This window comes from Caretta caretta, chromosome 8 (assembly GCF_965140235.1).
Source record: "Caretta caretta isolate rCarCar2 chromosome 8, rCarCar1.hap1, whole genome shotgun sequence".
Lineage (NCBI taxonomy): Eukaryota > Metazoa > Chordata > Testudines > Cheloniidae > Caretta > Caretta caretta.
In genome coordinates, this window is record NC_134213.1 from 75,995,872 (window position 1) to 76,020,844 (window position 24,973).

The 24,973-nt window shown below is 39.6% G+C and overlaps 1 protein-coding gene across 6 annotated transcripts in view; it reads left to right on the forward strand.

Annotated features, from left to right (window-relative positions):
• The window catches only part of TGFBR3 (transforming growth factor beta receptor 3), a 180,595-nt gene that overhangs the window by 82,755 nt on the left and 72,867 nt on the right, over positions 1 to 24,973 (forward strand). For 5 of the 6 annotated variants that reach the window (XM_048861633.2, XM_048861631.2, XM_048861630.2 and 2 more), the window contains one exon: positions 1,643 to 1,827. The exons of the other annotated variant lie outside the window; for it this stretch is intronic. In XM_048861633.2, coding sequence (XP_048717590.1) covers positions 1,643 to 1,827 — 185 coding nt within the window. The remainder of the gene's footprint in view (positions 1 to 1,642; positions 1,828 to 24,973) is intronic. 6 annotated transcript variants of the gene reach the window in all.

The window sequence follows — 24,973 nt, forward strand, 5'->3', positions numbered from 1 at the left end:
GAGTGGGTTTTAGAATAGAAACAGCCCCTTTCACAGGACAGGACCTGCATGATCTAAGGCACTGCAAAAATCTCATTGTTCTCGACACCTTTGCTTTCTTTAGAAAAAATCTGTTTTAAAAGAAACTATCCAACTCTCAAATGATCAGTTGTTGATCGTACTTTTTATTTAAGGAGCAAACTATGGGTCAATGCTAAAACAAGAATTAAAATATATATATACTTGCTGATTATACAGTTTGGGTCTGATGATCTTGTAACTTGTAACGATATGTAACTGCTTATGAACCATATACAAAAATCTGCAAAATATTTCTGTTGAAATTTTGGGTTTTTTTTATTTCAAAGTTTCTCTAGTGGAAACCATTTTTTTTTTCTAGCAAATTTATAGCAGGCTGAGATATCACAATTCTTCAAGCCTGTGCCCAGTCTTTTCTATATGTAATCTTTGAGTTGACCTGGGCCTAATGCAGTGACCTTCGCAATCAAAAACTTATTGTATCCGTTGTTATAACAGTGTGTTTGAACCATTTTGGAAAAGTTGGGCTGCTTTTCATAAATTTGTCTTGCTTTAGTTTCCTGCAGATATAGTTTATATGTAAACTACTCCATACACAGTCACTGTGGGGCTGTCCTGCTATATCACATCACGCTGTCTCAAATACAACATAAGAGCATGGTAATAATTATTTGAAAGGACATTGGCTATGTTATTTTTTCATGCTTTGTGTGTATAAAAAGATCTTCTACACTTTCCACAGTATGCATCTGATGAAGTGAGCTGTAGCTCACGAAAGCTCATGCTCAAATAAATTGGTTAGTCTCTAAGGTGCCACAAGTACTCCTTTTCTTTTTGCGAATACAGACTAACACGGCTGTTACTCTGAAATTGGCTATGTTGTGGACTAGATAGCTGTTATCAGTTTAGATCATCACTGTCAGACTCAAAATATACTTGACAAACAAAATTTCAGTTTGCCATGTGATAAATGTCTGCAGTAATGTGGCAGGACACCTGAACTATGTTTGCATTATATATCTGCTCTACTTCAAAAGGACTATATATGATTGTGTAGTTATGTTTTCTGTTTTTGTCATAAAGATGTTTCACATAAACAAATAATCTGCATCTCAGGCAAACCAATCCCCGTTTTTTATTTGTTTCATTCTTTTCTTTCTCAGTCCTCATTTCCTTCCTTATTTTCTTGGTGTAGGGTGGATTTCCTACAGTTTTGGGAAGGAGGGGAATACAGATTCAAATGAGAATTGTCAGAGAAATTAATTAAAGATCTAGCACCAAAAAGGAATGACAAAATAAGTAAATACGCAAAGTAATTGAAACAAAGTTATTTCTGTTATATATTGCAAATAACTAATTGAAGCCTCTGTTGTTTGTGTTCCAACCGGTTTTGTAATCAAAAAGACAATTCTAGTTTAAAAGATTTCAGAGTAACAGCCGTGTTAGTCTGTATTCGCAAAAAGAAAAGGAGTACTTGTGGCACCTTAGAGACTAACCAATTTATTTAATTTATATAAATTGGTTAGTCTCTAAGGTGCCACAAGTACTCCTTTTCTAGTTCAAAAGGTGTCATTTACTCTGGCTCTTGTCTCTGAATGGTGTGTATCTGTGATTTCCTCTACAGGTCCTGTGCCTAGGAGCGAATGTGTGTTATCACCTGTCAATAGTTCCCACCCAGTTCATGCCTTGCTGGAGAGCTTTACCGTCTTATCTGGTTGTGCAAGCAGAGGCACAATGGGCATGCCACAGGAGGTGCACATCCTCAACCTCAGAAATCCAGAGGAAGGTCTTGGCCATCATGAAAAAGAGGTAAAGGGAGGATTGTGCACTTTCCAAACAAGAAAGTACAAAAATAGCTTTTCTTTTTACATTTACTTGTTTAAGAAATCTTTCTTCAGCATAAACAGAAGCACTACAGGGAAATGTGGGGAGTTTGCACTATTGCTGCCCATCCATGCTTTGCTTAGTAGAGGAACAGATTCCTTTGGTGTTCCAAGCTGTCCGTCCAGCTACAGCTTTCACAAGCAAGAAGTTCACTAACGAAAAATAGAATGAAGAATAAGAAACAGATTTTCATCTGGAGGAGGCCTGTATTGAATTGCTCATCGTGTACCAAAATGTGTTTGTAAATTATCACAAATACCTTCAGATCCTTGCCATGGCCTCTGTAAACAAATACTTAAATTCAGATTCTTTTACGCCTGTAATACATCTTTTTAATTCTTAACTGCTAAGGAATGTAGTTCAGATAGGAAGTGTTGCTGACTATAGTAGTTCTTAAGCACAGTGCAATTACTTATTTATGTAGGCTTCACTCAGATGGATTGGAGAGAACTTTTGTTCTAGTTGCTATGAAAGCAGCAGAAAACTCTTGATGTTAACTTGTGCAGTACTGTTGTTTACTCTGAAAATACATCAAAACAGACTGCTGAAGTGGAAAGAAAATATTTCATGTCAGGACAGCTCAGCTCCCTAGCTCTTGTACTTACAATATTATGCCCAAAAAACCCCAACAACAACAACAAAAAGCAAAGCAAAAGAAACCCCAAACCACTACTGCTGCCTGTGAAAGCACCATGTATGTATATAAGTAGCTGAATTGGTAACATTAGAAAAAGAAGCAGATCCAGTGGGAGAAAGCTGATTGCTTAGAGGCCTAAGATCTTAAGTCTGTGCTTAAAAAAATGTTAAATAAAGTTCACTGACTTCTAATATACAGGGTCACCTCTGAAGTGAGTAGAAATCTTGCCATTGACTTCAGTGGGAGCATGGCAGCTGAGCCCAGGCTGTGGTGTCAGTGGAATGTATATTGTATGTTCCAACTGAAATTTCAGCTGTTGTGTACATCTGAAATATTTACACAGTCTGAAAATTCCAGATTATGATGGAAAGGTGATTCATTATCTTTTCAGTAGACATCCTCACTGTTTGCCCTCAGCCAGACATGAGATCTGCTTCAGACTAACCATCTTGCAACAAGTACAGATATAATACCAGTCCTGCTAGGGATAGGCAAGAAAAGTAGATCTGCTTTGGTGTAGCACTTTTAGAATTCATAAAGTATTTACATACTACTGTGATGAGGGCAGTATAAATGTCTAGAAAGATACAGGTGCTGTACATTCTACTCTATGGGCATGTAACCCATACTGTAATTTGAAAGCTTGTTTTTGGATTATCCTGATTCTGCAGTTGTTGCATAGGCACACCACTTCAGTAGAAGTCATGTAAGTATAAAGGCTGCAGGACTCTGCACTTAACATCTCATAGACACACTTATAGCAGATAAATATTTAACTTTTAGATCAAAATGTTTTCTGTCTAGCAGAAAGAGGTTGCTTATGTCACATCTAACTCACTTATTTTATCAAAACAGTTTGTCCATATCTATCTTTCCAGTGTTCTTTGGGGTATTAGGTGACACACTGATGCTGTAGTGGCATACATATATTTTGTATCGGCAGCCCTTAACCTCCTTTCCCTGTCTCCCAACCCTACCACAATCATAGCCTTTGGAGATAACTCCTCTGAAAATGAACAGGAAGCCGAGAAAGCCTTTCTGGCAACAGCGGAGAGCAGAAGAGAGTAAACAACTCAAAGATCAGATTTTACTTCTAGGATAAGAGTTTGAAAACAAAGCAGAGCAAATGTTATCTTTTTCATCATTGTAAAAATCAACTGTAAGTGCCCTTTTGACTTAAAAAGTAAAATGCATCCATCACCTCGTGTTAGGTTAGGTTAGGTCAGGTCACTTCACCATTTAGGATGTTTCCTGATGCCTGCAAATGCTGATAGCAAAGGCAGAGATTTATTTGTTTACAGTACAATATGTCTATAGGAATAAAAATACTCTTTTTGTTTGCAAATACCTTCTTTTCAGATGCAACATTTAAACTGTATTTAAAACAGATTGCACATGCACTCTGATCTCTCAAGGTTCTGATAGCATGGAATATAGGACTCAAAATGCTTTAAATTATTTAAGTCTTGGATTTAAGTGTGGTCTGGGTTTTCTTTTCTTTTTGCTTTGTTTTGTTGTTTTTAACTTGCCCTATTACGGGTGCTGTTAAGGTAGACATTCCTTATTTACTGAGAGGAGCGTAAACCCTTCCTGCAGTAAATCCTCTGTAGGACTGATGCATTAAACATGTTTGTTTAGTTATCATGATACTCATAAATGTACAAGGTGTGCGCGTGCACACACACAAATAATTTACTGTGATACTTTTTTAGAACATGCAGAAAACAAGATCTCTTGAACTTAAACATTTGGGGGCATCTTTTCTTCCCAAGCCACCTGCACAACGTTCCCAGTAAGGTTAATGGGAATTATTTATGCACGTTAAACTGAAAACAGTCGCTGGTTTAGAAACTTGCAATGTTTGTAGCAGCCAGCAAAATACTAAATCAGTGATCACTCAGATTAAGGTTAAAACCTGCTCAATGAAAAGGTCATAGAATCATAGAATATCAGGGTTGGAAGGGACCTCAGGAGGTCATCTAGTCCAACCTCCTGCTCAAAGCAGGACCAATCCCCAATTAAATCATCCCAGCCAGGGCTTTGTCAAGCCTGACCTTAAAAACTTCTAAGGAAGGAGATTCTACCACCTCCCTAGGTAACGCATTCCAGTGTTTCACCACCCTCCTAGTGAAAAAGTTTTTCCTAATATCCAACCTAAACCTCCCCCACTGCAACTTGAGACCATTACTCCTTGTCCTGTCCTCTTCTACCACTGAGAATAGTCTAGAACCATCCTCTCTGGAACCACCTCTCAGGTAGTTGAAAGCAGCTATCAAATCCCCCCTCATTCTTCTCTTTTGCAGACTAAACAATCCCAGTTCCCTCAGCCTCTCCTCATAAGTCAGGTGTTGCAGACCCTTAATCATTTTTGTTGCCCTTCACTGGACTCTCTCAATTTATCCACATCCTTCTTGTAGTGCGGGGCCCAAAATTGGACACAGTACTCCAGATGAGACCTCACCAATGTCGAATAGAGGGGAACAATCACGTCCCTCGATCTGCTGGCTATGCCCCTACTTATACATCCCAAAATGCCATTGGCCTTCTTGGCAACTAGGGCACACTGTTGACTCATATCCAGCTTCTCGTCCACTGTCACCCCTAGGTCCTTTTCCGCCGAACTGCTGCCTAGCCATTTGGTCCCTAGTCTGTAGCTGTGCATTGGGTTCTTCCGTCCTAAGTGCAGGACCCTGCACTTATCCTTATTGAACCTCATCAGATTTCTTTTGGCCCAATCCTCCAATTTGCCTAGGTCCCTCTGTATCCTATCCCTGCCCTCCAGCGTATCTACCACTCCTCCTAGTTTAGTATCATCCGCAAATTTGCTAAGAGTGCAATCCACACCATTCTCCAGATCATTTATGAAGATATTGAACAAAACCGGCCTGAGGACCGACCCTTGGGGCACTCCACTTGATACCGGCTGCCAACTAGACATGGAGCCATTGATCACTACCCGTTGAGCCCAACAATCTAGCCAACTTACCACCCACCTTATAGTGCATTCATCCAGCCTGTACTTCTTTAACTTGCTGACAAGAATACTGTGGGAGACCATGTCAAAAGCTTTGCTAAAGTCAAGAAACAATACATCCACTGCTTTCCCTTCATCCACAGAACCAGTAATCTCATCATAGAAGGCGATTAGATTAGTCATGCATGACCTTCCCTTGGTGAATCCATGCTGACTGTTCCTGATCACTTTCCTCTTGTGTAAGTGCTTCAGGATTGATTCCTTGAGGACCTGCTCCATGATTTTTCCGGGGACTTCATGGCTGCTGTTTTCAAGGGGTTTATTTGCTTTTCTGTATTTCCATTTCACTTCATTAATTTTGTAATTATTTGGGTGGCATCTCATTATCTGAAAATATTGAAGCATTTTCTTCAAATGAGCATTCTGATACTGAACTTCAGTATTTTTCAGCCATTAGTGTTTCATGGTCTGTGCCCTAACATTTCAGTTTTGCCATACTTTACCATGGGAAGTTGAATACAGGAGGCGTAATAGATGTGAGCGTGAATGTTGGCTTTGGCATGGAAAATTTGAGCCATTTTTTTCGGTTTATTTGATCAAATAGTCACCAGAAAGTGCATGGACTGGTCTGAGAACTAATACGGGAGCCAGGTTCCAATGTGTTCTAATTTTACCTCTAACACCAACTTTCTCTTTGGCGTTGGGCAGCCTCTCAGCTTCAGTTTCTCCATCTGTAAAAAGAGGATAATCTTTGCCTATTGTGAGCTGTTGGGAGAATTAATTGATGTTTGTAAAGGCACTGTGGAGAGATTAGCAGCAGAGAATTATACACAGAGATAAAATTATAAATAAAATTCTTCAAAGATGAAGAACACTGTTTGTTAATATAGCGGTGTAACACAATCTTAGTGGCAGATTCTGTTACTGCTAAATGTTGATTTAAACTGCCCTGAGTTTCTTCAATTACACAGCTAATGATCAAAATACTAAAGGAAAAGAAATACAAAATTAATCTCATGTGACTACTTAGAATTTAAATCAGAATTCCTGGCAATACATTCACCATTGTTTTCACTTACATCTTCTTCCTCAATAATTTGAAGATGCAGTACCTGCAGTAAAGTGGCAAGTTTGTCCAGATCTCGCTGAATTAGTGTCTTGTTCCCAGTTTTACTGCTTTTAAAAATTCAAAGCTGGATCTTTTTGAAGTATCTCTAGTAAATTTGGGCTATGATAATTTCTCCCATTGTGTAATGGCTGCTTCATGTGAATGGGAAATTATCATAGCCCAAATTTATAAGAGATACTCCAAAAAGATCCAGCTTTGACTCTTTAGAAGTAGTTAAAATTTGGAACAGAAGAGACACTAATTCATCTAGTTCTGGAGAAACTGAAACATAGACCATCTGATAAACTCTTCCTACCGTAAGACCCTGGCAACGTATCCTGAACCAACATTTTTCAGTTATTCTTGTAGAACTTCATAACAACAGATTATTCTTCATTCTCCATCAAAGTAATTTGTTTTTAGTATTGTAGAGTTTTGGATGATGGGGATTGGAATGGAATCCTGGGTCATCTAATCCATTCTTGTGCATGAGTACTGGATTTTCCACTCTACTAATCTCAGCTGTTTTCAAAAGAAAACTTAGATACACGTTTAGGGATACATTTTCAGACTTCAAGTTGAATATGTTTATGTTCCAAGTTTTCACACACTGAAGAAGTGAAAATACCAGTGTGTACACTTAAACAGTAATCTAACATCTGTATGCACCCAAGTTTTAGGCTGTTTCAAGTGCCTGCAGGTATGCTAAAGGTGGTGGGCCTGTGTATGGTTGCATGTTGTTTTATGCTGATACAAGTGGAGGGCTGGTAAAGGTCCTTTTGAAAATGAACCCCTTCACGTTAGGGATCTAACACCATCTCTTCATGAATTATTCTGTAGTCTAATCTATCCTTTGATTACGTCCTGTCATTGCAAAAATGTACACATGTGCATAAGGCTTATACGCTGTATGTGTAGCACTGAATGACTTCAGTGCTACTACTCAGAGTGTAAGTCTCTGCAGAATCAAGGACTTAAACTTTAGTTAGAAATGCTTTCTATTTTAAGTTTTCTGGTTTTATTTTCATGACACTTCTTTAAGCTTTACAACTTCTCCCTTTAAATCTCAGAACTCTCAAGTGTTTGGATAGTTATACCAGCTTTTCATCATTCCTCTAGGCTATACATGTTAAATTTCTTTACTCTCTCTGCATAAATCATATTTTGTAATTCCCTTATGATTCCTGAACCCCTTTGGGTTTCCCCTCCAATTTATCAGTGTTTTTGTTTTTGTGTATCATTTATTTTAAAAACATGATGCTTCATACTGTACAAAGGACACTAGTGTGGCCTTATTAATGCTATATTTAGTGTAATAATTCATTCCCTGTTCGGGCCTCCAGTTGACCCCGAGTATCCAATGGTCTTTGGGACCAACCACAACCTTCAGATAAATGGAGCTTTGGATGAAGAGTTCACACATGCAGTACACTGAAAAGAGACTGACCTGTTGTATAGGGGCTGTGATTTAGGGCTGAGAATGTTCTCATCCAGGATTACTATGTCTTTATAGCTCTTGATGAGGTGTTGGAAGGGGGAGAAAGAATTCAGATTTGTTAATCAAGACGTTTAGTTAAGAGGGGTTGAGTTATCTGGGTATTTGCTGTATTGTATCAGCTCTTTTTTTTTTTTTTTTTTAATTTTGTAACATCATCACACTGAGTGTGTCCAGTTCAGTATTACAATTCATCCCATATATCCTTCTCTACATTACTACATTCTGACCATTGGTCTCTTCTCTGGTACTTCTCATTATTATTTTTCCCCTAAGCATATTGCTTTGCATTTATCAGAATTAAATCTCAACTTGTTAATAATTATCCATGTCTCCATGCTCTCAAGATCCTTTTGCAATTTATCTCTGTCCTTTTTTCTGTTCATGATCCCTCCTAATCTGGTATTATGTGTAGACTTGATTTATACATTTACTTCAACCTCTAAACATTTGTTAAAATACACCACAGCCCTGATTTACCAAACTCCTTTTAATAGACGCTCAGTAATGTTCTTTTAGGGTTGTTCTAAACTTCTCACTCTGCTCTGGGACTTCCAAGCCCAGACTCAGTAAAGATAAGGCCAGCCATTTTTGCAGCCCTCCTAGATCTGACGAGCCTTTGTCAAACTGACTGACTTCCTCTGAAATTGGGGATAGCCAGGTCAGCAGTCTTAAAAGTTTTGAAAGAACCCAGAGCACAGACCTTCAAGTCTACTGCTGGCTGGTAGGAGTCTCACCAGAAATATTCAAAATACTCGGGTTGTCCTGTTTAGTGCACTGGTTCTGTAGTCCATATTCGCTGGAGTAGTTTATTTGACTTGCATGAGACTGCTCTGGTGAGTCAGGGCTGCAGAAGAGGGTGTTGGATCATATTAAAGAAGTTCTGTATTAAAATCACAAATGAGTTTGATTCCCCATAGTTTAAATTCCAGAGTATTACTAATTAAGAGGTGTCTTGGTTTTTGGTACTGTTTCTCTCCCTCTGTGTGAATCTTGCAAGCTGCTAATTGTGTTAGTACATTCTAAGACAGAGTCTGTTCTCAAAGCAATTCACACAGAGAGAGACTCAAAGCAATACTCTAACAACAGAAACAGCACCCAGGGACTCCCCGCCCTTTTGTTGTATTAACAATTGTGATTAAAATAGAGATAGAGGATGTATGTGGATGGATGCTTGGTGTGGATAATAACTGAATGATCAGGGAGGTGCCAGCCTAAGAATCCAGTGTCCATCGGCTAAAGAAGGCGTCAAGTGGAAATAACCAGAGGACCCCCCCGGAGGGCAGACTGGAATCCACCCAACAGCCTCAAGAATGGGAGAACCAAAGAACAAGATAACATCTAGCGGCACGGAGCCGTCAGGAATGTGCTATCTGCTGATTGATTCAGCAACAGCATGATGAAGCAATTCCCATAGACTGGCATAGGAAGAAACTTCTATAAAAATAGACTCTAAAAAGTGAGAACTTTGGGGTCTGATTCTGCAAACCAACTTCCAGGAGCATCAGATGAGCATCTGACAAGGCCCTGCTCCCTCCTCATGTCCAGGCCACCTGGCCAGTGGCTTGGCATGAGCAACTCTAAGGCTGGTAACTATGATAACAACCTTGCAGAACCTGTGTGTGTGTTTGTATGAATGAATGTGTGAATAAATATGAGATTGAATGGAATGTTATAGCTATAACTAACTGCTTACTATGATTCTTTCTGTATTCACAATAAATGTGGTATTTTGCCTTTTTCCCTTTAAGATCCTGCTGGTTTTTATTTTATTGGTATAACAAGGGCACTTTCACAGTTCTGGGCCCATTATTAAACCTTGTGGTAAGTCAGTCAGTATCGCTTTTCAAATGTGATGCTGTACATATTAGAATTAAGGTTCTCATTCTGACAGCAGGGACTCCTACACAACTAATAATGTGACAGGTGCCATTAGTTTAATTGCTTTGGTTGAGGCATAGTGTCTTCCCATATCCAAAAAAAACTGGATAGACACCCCCGCCCCCACTGCCTCCTGTGAGCACTTTAAGGTATTCATGCTAGTATAGAAATCCAGCCATGTTTAATGTGGCTTTTCATCTTGTTTGCTCTGGACTGAAGTCTGTGTAGATTGTTATCTAAGTCAGCTCAGAAGTCGCTGGTCACTGAATTTGGCAATTTTTTCAACTTTTACCCACCAGAACTTCAGGAGGAAGTTGTGTGACAGCCAGAAGAGTCTGTTTATTGAGAGCAGAATGTTCGTCAGAAGCATCAATTGATGACTGTATATGCTTAAAGAAACAGGAATGAATTTTCGTGAGGTGGAAGTTCCATGTAAAACCTCAAGTATTTTCTGTTCTTAGAAATGAGATGATTTGCTGTACACCAGTTGAAAGTGACAGTGAAAATACAGTTTCACAAAGATGCCTGGAATTGGCTGTCAAATAATGGCAAGGCAAACAAGAAAAAGGGCTAAAAGGAAAATGTCAGAGTGACTTTCATAATTATTCAAATCTCTTCTCTTCCCCTCCCGCCCCGCCCCCCGTTATTTAAAATGACCTGTTGGGACCTTGAAATGAGAATCTGTTTTACTGACATTTGTTCTCTTGCACTCAGGGTGACCAGATGTCCCAATTTTATAGGGACAGTACTAATATTTGGGGCTCTTTCTTATCTAGGTGGCTATTACCCCATACTCCCTGTCCTGATTTTTCACACTTGCTATCTGGTCACCCTACTTGTACTGTGTGCACACAGATACTGATTTGTTATTGTAGGGTTCTTACAAGAACTGGGCTTCTGGCACTGAGGCACAGACCCTAAAAGGTATTTATTTTTAGAATTTGTATTTAATTTTTTAAAGGCATGTATGGTAGAAAGATGTCTTTTCCTTCTTTTCCACTCATGCATGCAGACACACACAATTTCAGACAGATACATTTGGTTTGGGTTCTCTGAAAATCAACTATGGTTCCAGTTCTTGGCGTCACTGACCCATCCTCACAAGGTCTCTTCATGACATACTCTGGAGTATGTTGACTGCCACCCTGTCTTCAATTCCCTTGTCTTTGGAAAAGTAATTAAGAAAGTGATGGCAGCACTACAGCTTTAGGTGCACCTTTATATCATAGATAAGTTGGGTAGGTTTTATTATTTCTTCAGGCTCTAGTTTTTGTGCTTGAGCCACCATTTCTCAGGGTTATGAGAGATCATCTGTTTAGAGTTACTGCCTATAGAGACTCTTCGAGCCAGCAAGATTGGTATTAATCAGGGACTCAGGATCAGGTGTAGTACCTGAAAATACTTTTAACTTGTTTTTGGAAGCTGCCTAGATTTTAAATTGACACTGTCCCTTTAACAGCTACCCAGAAGACTGCCAGAATACAGTAATCATGTTTCCTGTTTACACGCCATTATAGTTTAAAATGCAGAAATGTTTTCTGATGGCCATGGTCCATCTATCATATATGTGATGAGCATGAGTGTCAGTTAACATTGCTAGAAATGAGAGCTGAATTTGGTGGTGGTCCAGAACCCTAGTGATGGGAAAGAACTCTAATAATCAAACATATTATCTTGCTGGAAATAACCTTGATTCTGTGGCTTTACAGATTGGACTTCTATTCTTCCTGACTTTTTTCATTGTAGATATGTCCTCCACATACTTTTCTTTCAGTGGTCTTTGTAATTATGTTCCTACTAAAGGCTGGAGTGCTTAACCATTAGAGATCTTTAACATGTGGCCTTTGTTATCCTCATGAAAATTTTGCTTTTTTTATCGTAACAGAAACATATCGTGTCAAATGAAGAAAGGGGCCTATACAATTCCATTGACAGATTTCATTTAAGCACCTGTTTACATGTGCAAAATTCAGATATGCATGTTTAAGTCAAGCAATTGAACATGATCTGTTTTGAAAGCACAGATGTATGTTGTGCACATACAAAATATGTAAATGTAATTTAGAGGCCCACTTGACAAGTTGACCCATTGTGGACATATTGCATTGCAGGGTCAGAGCTGATGACCCTGATTCAGAAAAGCACTTAAGCATGTGCTTAATACTTTTGACTTCAGTGGGACTTCGCTTTTTGAAAAGGGGTGCACTAGCAAATGGGGCCTCTATTTGTACTGCTTTTTGTTTTCTGGGTGCCTTGGCATTTATTTTTTTCTTGGATATATGTAGCAGTCCCTTGTTACCTATTATTATATGAAAAAACTCAAGGGAACAGGAGACTTGCTTTTTTTTTAAAGTACTCTTCTCTGAATAGATATCTACGACTTTCCCCTCCTACAACAATTTATTTGTATTTCAGAGTGATAGTTACAGGAAGGAAGTTACAGGAGGAAAAGTTGGCCACACAGAATATACCTGAGGTTATGCACACAAATAATGTAAACAGGAAGTAACACAGGGATATTAAATAGTAGTTCAAAGTTAAGCTGGTATTTGGTGCTATAAATCAATTTGTAAACAAGTAGAAGCCGGACAATGCAGGTCAAAAGACTATTTTCACAACAGTGATGCCATACTTAAGACACTTATGAGTTTCTCATAGTTCCTGGAAATATTCTTTTTTCTGTTTTGTAGATCCTGATTCTGGAAGCATTTATGCTTGTGAGTAGCTTTACCCACAGAAGTCGTCTCACTGAGATGAGTAACTCTGGTTCCTTGGTTTTATTCAAATGCAATTCATGTCCTGATAGTACTAAAATAATTCCCATATTTATTGTTTCTTTTAAACAATTCCATTTTTTATTTGTACCTGGAAGAAAACTTTGATCATGAAAATAAAAAAACACTGAATATTTGAAATAAAAATAATCTGGATAGCCGAGGATCTTCCCAGTGCTGATAGTAGAATTATGTTAAATAATGTTACGTGGAATCCCATTAATGAAGATGTTTCTTCTACATCCAATTGTAACTCCACATAAAAGTGAGTTACAGAGACATACATGCCGCTCTTTCCTCATGCTGATACAGTACATGTCCACAATGATGTAAATACAGTCTCACACGTCCCCTTCCTAAAGCTTGTCTCTTCATCTTATTTATTGAAATTGCTCACTTAGGCCCCAGTCCTGCAATAGGAGATCTGTGTGACCGGACTCTTATGCTAATACAGAGCCCTACTGTAGTCAGTGAAACTCCACATAAGAGAGAGGCTCAAGCCACATGGATATGATTGTAGCATTGGGAAAAGATGATCACATTTGTAAGTTGGGGAAGACATGTATTTGAATGAAGTTAAGACTTGGTAACTAAGATTGGATTTTTCAGTAAATGTCCTTTTTTTTATTTTTTAAAAATGGAAAGGCCTTAATAATTCTACTGTGTTTTTACATATCTAAAATGTAAAAATTCTAGTCTTTTATTTAAAAGTAAGAGTTCCTTCCCTTTAAAGAGCAGACTATGAAACACCATGTGTGAGACCATGATTGTTCCTCTAGTGCTTGTAATATCTCATTCACTACTAAATAGGCACCATTGTGTGCTGCTGTTTTCTCTGAAGTGTTCTGAAAAATATCTGTTTCTTTGATAGATGTAGATCTTTCCGATCTGAAGACCTAGGAATTCAGTCATGTGCAGGAAACCCTAGTTGTGTCAACATGCTTTGTCACAAACATAGGAATCAAATAAGCAACACTCTGATGTCTGCTAATTCAGAAATTCCAGGAGATATAATAACCGACACATAACCTTTATTTCACAAACCATGGCATGCACTGATCTTACTTGTGCAAGTTGAAGTCACTAAATTGCATGCGCATTAATGGCACTGTTTCCACAGCAGTCGCTGCTTGTAGTCTAGTAGAAGCAAGAGGCCCTCATTCAACATCTGACCCTAGTCTAGTGCCTTAGTCACATGACCATCCTTCACTATTATTATTGTAATGGCATCACTGCCTTTAATTCTATGGATTTTCCCAAGTTATCATTCCCACAACTTCTGGTAATTAAATAAGGAGTGTGGTGGAGACATCCAAAAACAAATCTATTAATCTGCCACATTATGTTGATTTATGACATCTTTTAAAGAAAAGATGCAGCCGTAGCAATGATATTCTCACACTTTGGGAAATTAAATCCTAATTGTGGCTGTAGAGAATGGAATTCTAGAGTCATTTTGCAATCCTGGGATTTTGGGATCAAGTTGATGTTCGTTTTATAGATTTTCCCCAAATCCCATATGTTCCCAATAGATATAATTGTATTGGATTGAGTTAGAATCAGATAGGTGGTACTCTTTTGGGGTGGGAAGTTATGGCACCTAACCTTTGTGTGAGGTGGGAATTATAGGTAAAACTGGTAGTAAATTCTATGTTTAAGCTTGCTGGAAACTTTCAGTTTCTTAGAACTATCAAATTTTAACTATTCAGTCTGAAATTATGCATGCAAAGTGTCTGCCTCAGGCTGAATTGTTTTGAAAACTTTCAGCACAAATGGTTCAGCTGTTTCTGAGAATGAGACTGGGGGAAAATATGTTGTTTTGTCCATGTTAAAACCAATTAGTATAACTGTTTAAGACACTCTAGTGCTTCTATGCTTTGGAGCAGGGATGAGAAATTAGGTAGGGGGGTTGCCTTTGGGACAGAGCTGTGCCTTTTATTGTTCCTATGAAACAAATTTGGCCAAGTTATAGACCTCAAAAAATCTCACTTCATGCATGCTCAGTTGAGATGGATTAGAGTTTCGTAGCTAAATTCTTGCAGATTCTGTCTGCACTGAGCATGCTCCAGCCCAGGACTGCAGGGGCTGAGTAGGACTTTTCCTGTAATTGCTGCTTCCGGCTGCTGCAGGTTGGTATTGTGCAAGGCACAGGAACTGAGAGCAGAGAGACACTCTGTCCTGTGCTCTCAGTGCTCCCCCAGCTGGTACTCGGTCATTGTGGAGGAACTGGCAACCTTACTTCAATGCAAAGGGGACAAGAACCAGACTGGGGGAGAAGGGAGGGGAATAGGGTTGCTGGGTGTCCGGTTTTTGACCAGAATGCCCTGTCGAAAAGGTACCCTGGTGGTGCAGGTCAGCACTGCTGACCCCGCCATTAAAAGTCCAGTTGGCTTGGGGCTAGCAGGCTCCCTAATGAGCTCCATGCAGCTCCTGGATGCCCCTGCTGTTCCTAGACGTAGAGGCAGCCATGGGGGCTCCGTGCGCTGCCCGAGTGCCGGCTCCACAGCTCCCATTGGCCGGGAACCATGGCCAGTGGGAGCTGTGGGGGTGGCACCTCCGGGCCAAAGCAGTGTGCAGAAGCCCCCCATGGCTGCCCCTGCGCCTAGGAGCCAGAGGGCCATGCCAGCCGCTTCCCAGGAGTTACCTGAAATAGGTGCTGCCCAGAGCCCACACCCCTCACCCCCTCCTGAATTCTGGCGTTTCCTAGCTTTTGAGTGCTTGACTTTGCAACCTTAGTAATGTAATAATTCCTTTTATGAGTAGACCCTTTGACTAATTGACAAATTCATCCTGGGTGGAACTCCGCTGTAGCCAGTGCATTGGCATTATGTTTCATCAAATGAATTCCTGTAGAATTGTAGTCCCATTGACATCACTATGACTACTGCCTTGAATAAGGGCTGCAGGATTGGACTCTGTGCCTTTAAATAGATTTAAAATAAACAAGAAACTTCCCCATGAAATGTGTAAAAGAATGACTTTCCCCTTAGGATGCATTGTACGTATGTGAACAGTATTGACCTCTATTCCACTATGCAGAGTTAAGACAATACAGTGTTTTAGGTCCTTTTGATTGAAAGCCTAATTGTGTTATGAAGGGGCAAATGGCACAGATAGTTTCATTTCATCTTCGGGAGCCTACATTTGTATGTGGTTTAGGTTAGAGATGAAATAAGTTTGGTGGTCTCAGCCTCATGGGCTTTTGTCCATATTACAAAACCACCATATAATTTGTCAGGACTCAACACTGTTGGCAGCTTCTGCTTAGCAGGTGCCCAGAACTAGGATAGCAGATGAGGATTAAACTGTGTTGGCAGAACTACATGGGGAAGTTTGCACGTAGTCTGCCTACACTATGTGCTGTAGCCAGTTCTTTTAAACTCTTTTTCTAAAAGTATTTACATTAAATAAAATAGAGCAAAAAAGAAAACAGAAAGCAAAGCTCTGCTGTATTTTATTCACTGTTAACTTAGAGGTCAAGAAAAGTATATCTGTTGGAGCACTGTTGCACTGTGATAGGCTACAGAGTAACAGCCGTGTTAGTCTGTATTCGCAAAAAGAAAAGGAGTACTTGTGGCACCTTAGAGACTAACCAATTTATTTGAGCATAAGCTTTCGTGAGCTACAACTCACTTCATCGGATGCATACTGTGGAAAGTGTAGAAGATCTTTTTATATACACACAAAGCATGAAAAAATACCTCCTCCCACCCCACTCTCCTGCTGGTAATAGCTTATCTAAAGTGATCACTCTCCTTACAATGTGTATGATAATCAAGTTGGGCCATTTGCAGCACAAATCCAGGTTTTCTCACAACCCGACACCCCCCCACACATACACACAAACCCACTCTCCTGCTGGTAATAACATGAGAGTTGCTATATTACAACAAAAAAACTTCAAATCCAGACTCCAGCGAGAAACTGTTGAATTGGAATTCATTTGCAAATTGGATACAATTAACTTAGGCTTGAATAGAGACTGGGAATGGCTAAGTCATTATGCAAGGTAACCTATTTCCCCATGTTTCCGCCTGCCCCCCCCCCCCCCCCCCACGTTCTTGTTAAACCCTGGATTTGTGCTGGAAATGGCCCACCTTGATTATCATACACATTGTAAGGAGGGTGATGGCTTTCGATAAGCTATTACCAGCAGGAGAGTGGGTTTGTGGGGGAGGGGGGGTTGTGAGAAAACCTGGATTTGTGCTGGAAATGGCCCAACTTGATTATCATACACATTGTAAGGAGAGTGATCGCTTTCGATAAGCTATTACCAGCAGGAGAGTGGGGTGGGAGGAGGTATTTTTTCATGCTTTGTGTGTATATAAAAAGATCTTCTACACTTTCCACAGTATGCATCCGATGAAGTGAGTTGTAGCTCACGAAAGCTTATGCTCAAATAAATTGGTTAGTCTCTAAGGTGCCACAAGTACTCCTTTTCTTTTTGTGATAAGCTATTCATTTTGTTAAAATATGCAGCCTGCTCTCGATATAAAGGATAAATAAAAGGAGGAGAGAATGTTGGCTAAAGTTTAGATTTGCTGGAGCTGGGCAAAAAGTTGAATTCTACATAAAACTTTTCCTGGATTTTGTGAAAATTATTCTTTTTAAATTAAAAACCCCAAACACGCAAAAACATAAAGGAAGATCACTGCACCTAGATGGTAGTCTCCTCGGGGGGGCTTCTTCATCACTGTCTCTCTGAAGTCTTTTTGCTGGTTCAGTATTTGCCTATTGAACTTGCCCATAACTGAGCTCTGATGATCCTAGTTGCCTCTGCTTCCCTGAGGCATCTTGAGCCTTACTAATGTTTTTGATTATTAAGAACAAATTGAAACTACAATTTCATATGTCCAGGATAAGTTGGACTTGGTAGCAAATAGATAGGGGAAGTTAACATGGGCAGCTGAGCAGCACAGACACGAATGCCTGGTCTACACTTACAAGATTTACCAGCATACTTGTTTTGATTAGGAGTTTGATCTTTTTACCAAAATAATTAAAATGGTTAAAGTCCTAGTGTGAATGAAGGTAGACTGGTATAAAGGTGACTTAAGCCTGGTCTACCCTAAACAGTTAGGTCGACTCAGCTGCGTTGCTCAGGGATGTGAAAAATGCTCAGCACCCTGAGTGACATAGTGAAGTCGACCTAACTCCTGGTGTAGATAGTGCTAGGCCAATGAAAGAATTTTTCCATCGACCTGGCTACCATCTCTCGGGGAGGTGGATTACCTACACCGATGGTAGAACTCCTCATGTCAGCATATGTAGCACTTCAGTGTAGACGCTGCAGTGTCGCAGCTGCTTGTGCCACTGTAGCCTTTCAAGTATAGATAAGCCCTTATAATCCCTATAGTTGTTCCTTTCTGTAAAGGAATATCTATACTATATAGAGCACCTTAATACTAGCATAATTGTGTGTCCACACTTGGGTGTGGAAGGGTGGTATCACTAGCTATACTTGCACAGTTAAAGTGGTACAACTTTCTAGTGTAGAGAACCCCTTAGTAATTTGTCCTACCAATGGGACAATAGGTAACGTGTATAAGAAGCACTTTGAAAGGCCTTTCTTTTAATGTGTATATTATATCTCTCTATATATATTTGTGTAAATTATTTACATTTAATGTAATCTGAAGAAGTTGACAGCTGTAGTTTAAAAAGATGCTTTGGAGTAAGAGAAATGATTTAGCAGTCTTTGTCTAAAGTAAATGCTATATGAACAAGTCCTGTCCAGAAATGATAATAGTTGTAATAAAGTAAAATGGAGAATGCTTCCTAATTCCAGTTTGTGTGGGGAACTTTCTGACACACTTCTGCTAACTGTGGTGCCCTTTGAAGTTGCATTTGAACTACTTTACCTCCAGTAAGAGCCTATCAATATTGTTGTGTTACTTTAAAACTATTTAGGAGAAAGTCTTTCTGCTACACTAAAACATCTGTTAAAAATTAGTTGTACATAGTGCTGTTGCCAGGTGCTGAAGAATAGTTTTAATATAGTACATGTTGTACTTACTACATCTATAATAGTGTGTTTCTTACTATATCCAAACCTATTTTTCCATGATCCAGTACTGAACTGCTGCTAGCAGTTCACTTTTTTTGCTCTGCTGGCTGGTGTGTCTGAATGGAGACCCAGCGTAAGAGGATGCAAGTTTACTGGAATTGCATCCTCTTACACCAGATCTGAATTTGACCTTTAGTGTTTTAGTTCTAGAGCAGTGGTTCTCAAACTTATTTGATTGCACCCCCCTTCTTTGTGTCTGTGGTAATTTACCTCCTCCCCCTCCCTCCGCCACACAAGTACATATATGGAGATGCGGCGGTGGTGCTTCACTTGAATCAGTTTCAAGTTCTTTATTTTTCATTTGAGTTGGGGGTTTTTCCGTTGCATGAATGAGCCAACTATCCATTGTAATAAGAGCAAAAGTGAAACTGTGATTGTGGTCCATGCTTACTATTAAATGTGTACACCATGTCGTAACAAACAGATTAACATATAGAGGGCAACAACTTTGTATAATGCTATGCAAGCTTAACAGAAATCCATCAAAATGCACAGCGCCATCTGAGGACCTGACTTGTCCAGAGGAATCAGTTTTGCTAGTTGTTCATTGCTGTGGGCAAAATGTACACAATAAGTTTTTTTTTTTCTTCCCTAAAGCTGCTTGCTTTCCTTGGCGCTGGTGGGTGCTCGCGCTCCCCGGACCCTGCCCTTGGTCCTGCCCAGACTCCACCCCCTCCCTGCCCCTCTTGGACCCCTTCCCAAATCCCCACCCCAGCCCCGCCTCTTCCCCAAGCGCGCCGCGTCCTGCTTCTCCCCCTCCCTCCCAGCGCTTGCTGCATGAAACAGCTGTTTCACGGTGCAAGCGCTAGGAGGGAGGGGGGAGAAGCAGGACGCTGTGGCGTGCTCCGGGGAGGAGGCAGAGGCGGAGCTGGAGTGGGGGGGCAGGGAGTTGCTGGTGGGTGCAGAGCACCCACCAATTTTTTCCCGTGGGTGCTCCAGCCCCAGAGCACCCACGGAGTTGGTGCCTGTGCCCCCTAGAATACATTTTGTGCTCTCCTCGGGGGACCTGCCCCCCATTTTGAGGACCTCTGTTCTAGAGATATAACAAACTCTAAAGGTGGCTTGCAGGGGAGGGGGGGCGAAAGAGAGGGGCTGCAGATTATATTTTGATATTCTGTAAACTCTCAAGCTTTCATTTATGCACAATACTTTAGCGGGCCTTGAGATTCACAAGTAAAACTGCTGTGTTAACAGAGGTTGGATCTGGTCAGCTTTTATGTCTGGTTTTCAGAATGGACCCTAGATCCTCTTTAAAGATTGTATTTGTATTTCAATACATTGCTTTGCTTCACAGAGCGTATAGCACTGAAACCGGGGTAAAATCCTGGACCCGTTGAAGTAAATGGGAGGTTTGTGATTCACTTCAATGTGGCCAGGGTTTCCACTCTGAATTGTTCATAATACACACTATATTATAGGGTTACTCTCAAGATATTTTAAATAGTTTGTAACAAATATTAAAAGAATAGGATTTGGACTCCTTGATTTCTAAGCTCTTTGGGAAAGGGACTGTCTCTTTAAATTTGTACAGTGTCTAATACAGTGAGGTCTTGGCCTCTAGGCACTATTACAGGACAAATTAATAATAATAATAATAAATAAAAAGAGACTTCTATAGGCTGCTGGTTCCTGGCTGTCTCCTAATGGGAAGTGTGCAAGGGCAAAGGAAACAAATGCATTGGGCCCTGCATCCTAGCCGTGTAGCCCTTGCTGACTCTGAAGCTGCTGTGCTCTCACCTCCTTTTTGAAGAAACCTGGTTCTCCTGTCAGGGTGGTAGGTTGTAATGGTCAGCAAGTTATGCGATAGTATTCGTTTTTCTTAGGTAAAACATGTTGGGATCAAAGTAATCCCTGGCTTAACTCCCATAGTTTCAGTGGGATTATGCTAGGGGTGAAACGAGCTGAAAGCTGCTGTTTGGTCAATCTGAGCCTCTTTCTGTAGGGTCTGGAAGGGAACATCAGGGCTTTGCTAATGACATTTACTCTATTCAAGTGACTACTGCTAGTTTTGTTAACTTAAGATTTCACTGTAACAGCATGGCTGTCAGCTGTGTGATGCTTTGGGGTGTCTAGTACCACCTCCGATTCCAAGTAAAGGACACAGCTGAGTTTCAGAAGAATGAGTATAACATTATGTGCATATTGATTTCCTACTTAAAGTTTTTAACTGTATCAGAAACCAGTGGTAAAATGAAAATAAAAACCACTTGATGCTTCTCCACACTAGCTGAAGAATGTATTTTAGATGACGGTTTCAAGTGAGAAAGCAGGAAGATCTTGACAAATATTCCTTTTGCTTCATTATGGAAGTTTTAACAAAAGCTTTTGTTAATCGGTATTTTCTTTCTCAAAGTTGATCACAAAACTCTTCAAAATATGTGACGTTTCTAGGCAGAATTTCTCTTAGGGTGCAGGTATATATGTTTTATTGAGTCATCTCTGTTACAGACTTGCATGTACACAGACATGCTCCTGTCTCCCTTTCTGGGCCAAATTTTGAAAAATTAGTGCTTAAGTTGCATTTGTAAGAAGAAGTAAGTACCCTTGAAAACCAGAAACTGTGGAATGGGATTTCATATGCAGATGGATACTTGCACATGCAATTGTTTGTTTAATGTGTGCGGATACATACTATGAGTGTAATTACCATGTGCAGAACTTTTCCTGTCTTTGAAAGGTTGGCACACTCAGTTTCTCAAAAGCTGTTGGTTCCCTAAAACTGTAAATTGCAACCTATTAATTTCATATTTGTAACACCCAAAATCTTTTAAAGAGAGTAAAGTAAACCTTACAAAAATAAGACGAAAATCTGAGTAAAATATGTGGCTGCCATTTTGGATTTACAGTCCCTGCCTGAAGAATATTTTCTCTTTATTTCTGGAGGAAAATTAAGGTAACTTGTCTCCTGTGGACAAAAAACCCAAACAACTGAAAAAGCAAATACTTCTCTAGAAATGACATAATCCTACATCCCTTGTTTTTAAAATCATGATTTTACTCATAGATGAAATTCATCCTGGGTGGAACTCCACTGTAGCCAGTGCATTAGCATTATGTTTCATCAAATGAATTCCTGTAGAATTTCTGAATCTCTTATATTGGATAGTAGGACTTAGTGGAATGTTAAGATAGGCTGATCTTCTCATCACACTAATTCTGTTCATTAGTATGTATTATCAAAATAATTTGTAACCTATGGATAATGATTAATTATGAATATTGACTAAACAGGATTTAAAGTATTTATAGACAGAACTGAAGAAAAGCGGTATGCTTCCATATATCTATTCCAAATGCAATTTAGATCCAATTTTTATTTGGTCAGAGGAAAAAGGGTCAATTTTATACTTGCAGCTGAGTAATTACGTTCACCTAAGTTCTCCTTCAGTGCGTCTTGTTCAGTTTTTGTGACTTGAAGAAATGGTGTGATGTAGTGTGGTGTATGCTCTTGGGGTTAAATCTCCTTTTTCTCTTCTGCTTTACTGAACAGCTGTCTTAGTATGGGCAGTGTAACTTGATATAATAGCATATTTTTGCCCTGGTCTATTAGCACAAATTTGTAACGGTTGTTTTGGAAAATGTGCTATGAATTTATTGCAAGACCTTCACACTAGAGTAGTTAATTCAACTTTACAAATTCCTGGCACTTGACTTTCATCTTTCTTAACAAAACTGAATCTGTGACTTGATGCCTTGAAGTCAGCAAAACAAATGGTACTTTAACAGCGGTGTTTACTTTGATCATTTTTCAACATTTGTGCTCTAGCCTTTCACGTAGTACAAATTGCTTTACCAGAGTAATGGGGCAGGAACCCATGGACTGTTTTTGTAGTTTGGTTGCTGTGGTGATATTCAGCCTTCCATGAAACTATCATCTCCAGGGAAACAGAAACCTTTGCAGCTGTCTTAACCTTGTAGATACTATGTATGTTAGATATAAGCCTTAAAAGAGCTTTTTACAAACTGTATAGACAGTGGTTACATGCATAATCACCCACACAAATATTGTTTGCTAGGTAATACTTGCTTTAGTTTGATAGCTGTGTCCCCTATAAAACATGTTATGTTTTTGAACTCGTTTAATAGTTTTAAAGCCTTTTACAGCATATATTAAATGATTTTTCTAACTGACCTGACAACTAGACCTTTTGTATGTATCATTTCCCACCTGCAACTATATATTTTGTTGTTGAAACAATTGCCAACGGAAGAATGATTTTTTTAATGAATTTGCCATCATTTTGAGTATATGCATTTTGGCATAGCCCTAAAGTTAAATTTTGTCTATGAATGAGTTACTTGGGGGAGTGAGTAAGTGTGACCCAAAGTAGGCGAAGAGATAGGCAGACAGATTCTGGAAGAACAGAACTATTTTGACATACAAAGCTTCTGGGACTTAAGCTTAACTGAAAGGACTGTTGTTTAAAAGCATGCCCAGAAATGTTAAATGAATGTTTATGAAAATGTTAACTGTGATACATCAATAATCTAAGTGAAACCTTCATCAAGGGAGGATACTGGGACATGTGCGTATTACTAATGCATAAAATGCTAATAGTAATTCCAAGGGAAATGGTGAGAGCTCCATCATTTAGGGCATTTTAAAAGGAGGCTGGATAAAGCAATAGAAACTATGTTGTAGCTGGCTGGTAGATGAGCTAGATGACCTAATAGCTCTTTGCCACATTTAATTATTCACTTTTTATTTTATGTTGATATTCTCTGAGTTAAGTGCTCAGGTAGAATTACAAGCACCATCTAAAATGGAGGATGACTGCTTAATAGTTGTTGGCTAAGATATTATGATGCTGAACGGAATAAAAATGTAACATATATAAATTAAATTAGAAGGATGGATGGGGGAGTATCGCTTCATAAGGCATCATATAAAATACAGTAACTTCCCTACTGCTTTCAGGTAAATCATGGGTGAAATTCTGGCCCCCTGGGTCTTTCACTGTGAACTTCAGTGGAGCCAGTTTTTGACACTATGTCTTCATAGCTGTTTGTACAGAGCCTAACATGGTGGGGCTGCGATTCTTATTGGGGCCTCTTGGCACTACATAATATAAATATTTAATAATAATAAGCATTCAGTCTGAGGAAAATACAAAAAGAGAACAAGAAGGAAAAACTTTCTATTTAACTTGTCTCTTCTGCTAACATTTTCTTTAAATACACCCTGGCTTACTGGTTTGAAATGGTCAAATACTCTTTTATTAATTTGTTTATGTAGTACTTACAGTATGCTAGTCACTGTCCAGACATTGAAGAGGGGGAAGTCCCTGCTTTGAGGAGCTCACAGTCGAAGAACAGATAGACAGGCACTCAGAGGTTAGGAGAAGGGGAACAACAAATAGGGTTCTTTTTATTCATGTATGCTAGATTCATTGTGAGCAGCATGGCAGACATGGTTTGTGAAGAGGGACTTAGATGTATGCGAATGCCCTCAGGGAGGTGGTACCATACATAAGGAACATTGTCAAGGAGGCAGTTGTGCAAGAAGCTGATGGACAAGCAGAAGAGGCTGGGAACAGTTGGCAGAACCAAGGTGGCAAGAAGCTTGACAAGGTCGGATAAGCAGAGAGGGGCAGAGTTTTACACAGAGATTTGAATGTGCTGACATAGCTTACACTTGATGCAGTAGCACTTTGGGAGCCAGTGGAAGGATTTGAAAAGGGGAGTGACATGATCAAAAATGGCTGCCACACTGCAGGCCAGAGGGATGGGGAAGATGGTGATGTCAACAGCGTTACAGAAGAGAGGCAAGTGGAGAAGTTCTTTGCTCAGTGTGCCTCAAAAGAAAAATAGGAGGAAACTAACCTGACTGTGGATCAAGACCTAAATTAAATATATTGTAGAAATCGCATTGTACTTGTATTTAGATTATTAGTTCAGGTTTTAAAATCTGACAGACCCATTAGCAAAAAAATAGCAAATGACAGGAATGGAGGTGGGGGATAAGGGGCTAATGGAGACTCACTGACTTAGGTGGGACCTGAGGAGTAATGAGACGGAGAGTGTGGGGTCCCGATGGCTCTGCTTCTAAGAAACAGCTGGGACTGAGGATTCTATCCACTCTGGTGGAACATCATGACAGAGTCTTCTAGAAAAGTGTGTGCATTTTTTTGCACG